We start from the raw sequence: 2,777 nt of genomic DNA, 5'->3' as shown, positions 1-2,777 counted from the left end.
TTAGCGACCTGACAAAACGTGTAGTGCATAAAACATGCGGTTCTGCAATACAAATTACATCAGGTTTGTGCAAGCAAAATAGCTCAGTCAACTTGGCACTTGCACCATCCTTATCCAAACCTTGAGCATTATAGTAAAAAACACGCATTATTTAAACACATCTCTTGAAGGGCTTGCCTAACCCTTATCATCCTCTTTGCGCGTCTGACTTCTACCTCTTCTAACAACTTGGCCTTCTTCCTCAACCGGTTTGGATCCAGGTTTGATTTTCTTTTTTGGCGTTGTTTTTGAAACGCATTTCTTAGCCAAATTATCCAACTTCTTCTTTTCATCCAATTCACTTTAAGTCTTTCTTCCTCATCTTTAGCGGCGTTCCATTCCAAATGTTCATCTTCAGTTTCCACGTTACTAGTACTCGCAGATTGCAAAGTATCTGGGGGATTTTCTTTGACTGGCAGGATGTCAGCTTCAATGTTTTCCTTTTCCTCCTCTCTATCATCGATACCAGTTTTGAACCTATTAGAAGTCTCAAGAACTTCTTCAGTTCTAACTGGCGAGCTCCTTCTAGCCGTTCTAGTTGGAGAACTAAAACCATCGTCAATTTGTTCCAAAACAAAGTTGGTTTGCAGCTCACCCGTTACAGTTGTAAACAAAAGTGAATCTTGAACTTGTTGCATATGTGATGCATCTTGCTGGGGAATATTTAAATCTTCTTGTTGTTTTTTCTCCAAATTCAACGCTCTTGCTTCTTCATGGGCACGCTTCTCTTCTTCTTGTCGTTTTTTTGCCATAAGCAACTATCTTGTATTCTGCAGTTTAGCTAAGAGTGCATCTTGCTCAATTTTTGCAAGGTCTGCAGCCTTAGCCATGTCATCAACTATCTTCTTTTGTTCATCATAAAATTTGTACAACTCTTCCTCTTCCCTTTCTAGGTCCAAAGTAATTGTGGCAGCATTATCGTCTGTTTCACACAAAGGCATTGATCCAGCTGCTAGATTAGAGCTAGTGGTTTCAGGCAAGGCATGAGATATGCCTGTAATATTGCCATCACCAGCAACACTAGCAGATGGACTAGGAAAATGTATATTATTCCCAGTAAATTTAACTCCACCAATACGGAGATCATCATTCTTACCTTTCGGATCCTTCTCACACTGATCTTCCCGTTATTTTCCGGTGGAGGTGGAGGAGTTTTCTTTGGTTTTTTGAATTTTTCTTTCTTCCAATAATCCTTCAGCTCATCCATCTCAGCTTTGATGGTTGCACGTTTTAATGGATCCTCCTCGGCATCATGTAATTTCTCCAAATCTTTATATTTTGCCGATCTGCATTGAGAGAAAGTGTGTCCAACAGATTTACAGTGATCACAAAATTCTGGTCTATTCATGAAATCATAATCAAGTCGAAAACCCTCCGGACAATCTTCATCATCAATAACCAGATTTGGCAAAGGCTTTGAAAAATCAATATCAACTAGTACAGCCGCAAAATAGCCATATTCAACTCTTAGAGTTCTATGATCAACATATACAGGCTTGCCAAGGCCACGAGCTATTCGAAATAAAGTTTCCTCTTCCAAATATTCAAAGTGAAGATAAGGTAAACGTACCCAGACTGTTGCTTTGGTATTCTTTTCTGATTCGGGATTAAACATAGGTGTCTATGGCAGCATCTTTAATTGGTGTAGCTAACTATTTTACGATCTACTTCATTGCTCAGTTTAATGACAAAATAACCTTTCACCCGTGGAATAAATTGAACTTGACCTGTTAGCTTCCATTGATCACATAGAATACGCTTAACATCTTCAAACTTAGCGCCTAGTGTTTTAAAATCAAAGCGAACCACAATACTGAATTTCCAGATTTCTTTGGATCGTTGAATAACATCTTTTGGGATTGTGATTACAATCTCCCCTGTAGAACCATGAAATGGAGGATGTGACAAAGCTTCTACATCAATATTGGACATAACATGTGTTCTCTTCTTAACTATATTTGCATACGAATGATTCCCATCTTTGGAACCTTCCGCACCATTGTTAGAATTTCCTGTTTTTGGAACATATACTAATCTTGGTCTTGAACGTGATCGATTTCTATTGTAATTCCTATTCTGAACATGATCATGACGTTGTTGATTTGATTGATTGCCCAAGTCAGGCGGAACTGATTGATTCAGCGCCATAGATTGACGCCAAATCTTAGCACAAAGAACGCAAATAAAAAAAAGGTGAGAAAAAACGGAGCTAGTCCGGCCAAACCCTAGGTTTTTGCTTTTTAAATTAGGTGGTAATCAATGACCAGTTGTTGAGAAAACTGAGATGACTAGGAACCACTCAAACAAACTTCAAGGTTTTGGCCCGTATTGTTGTTGTGATTCTTCCAATTACCTTCAACAGGTTTGTATGTCATTTCAAAAGAGTCTGAATGTTGCAAGTAATCTTTGTAAGAAAACTAAATAAATGTTTGATACTCTGAAAGGACATAGAAAACCATCAGGAAACTTTAAACAGAGAAGTACTAATAGTATGGTTGCCTTTGCTTTAAGATCTACTTCTCCTTTTCAATGGTTTCTTGATAATGGTTGTAGTAGACATATGACAGGGGATCTCACATGGTTTGTTTCGTATATTGACTATGAAGGAGGTCCTGTAACGTTTGGAGATGGGAGTTGTTGCTACATCAGCAAGAAGGGAACGATCAAATTGCCCGGTGTTCCAGAAATCCATGATATAGTATATGTAAAAGATATGACTGCTAATCTTCTTTCTATTA

General features: G+C 38.2%; 1 protein-coding gene across 1 annotated transcript; it reads right to left on the bottom strand.

Annotated features, from left to right (window-relative positions):
• Positions 1-797: 797 nt before the first annotated feature.
• LOC113305835 lies at positions 798-1,654 on the bottom strand. Its single transcript, XM_026554832.1, has 2 exons — positions 1,156-1,654; positions 798-1,033 (listed from the first exon to the last, which is right to left on the bottom strand). Exons 1-2 carry the CDS (start codon positions 1,652-1,654, stop codon positions 798-800), a joined length of 735 nt encoding a protein of 244 aa, XP_026410617.1.
• Between the last annotated feature and the right edge of the window lie 1,123 nt (positions 1,655-2,777).

The sequence above is a fragment of the Papaver somniferum genome, chromosome 8, assembly GCF_003573695.1.
Source record: "Papaver somniferum cultivar HN1 chromosome 8, ASM357369v1, whole genome shotgun sequence".
Taxonomy (NCBI): Eukaryota; Viridiplantae; Streptophyta; class Magnoliopsida; order Ranunculales; family Papaveraceae; genus Papaver; species Papaver somniferum.
The sequence above is the reverse complement of the archived record's forward strand: the minus strand, read 5'-3'. Positions and strand labels throughout refer to the sequence as shown.

Coding starts and splice junctions, on each gene's coding strand:
- LOC113305835 (XM_026554832.1), bottom strand. CDS start 1,654: ATGTTTAATCCCGAATCAGAAAAGAATACCAAAGCAACAGTCTGGGTA. Junction 1,034..1,155: donor GGAAAATAACGGGAAGATCA/GTGTGAGAAGGA, acceptor GCAATATTACAG/GCATATCTCATGCCTTGCCT.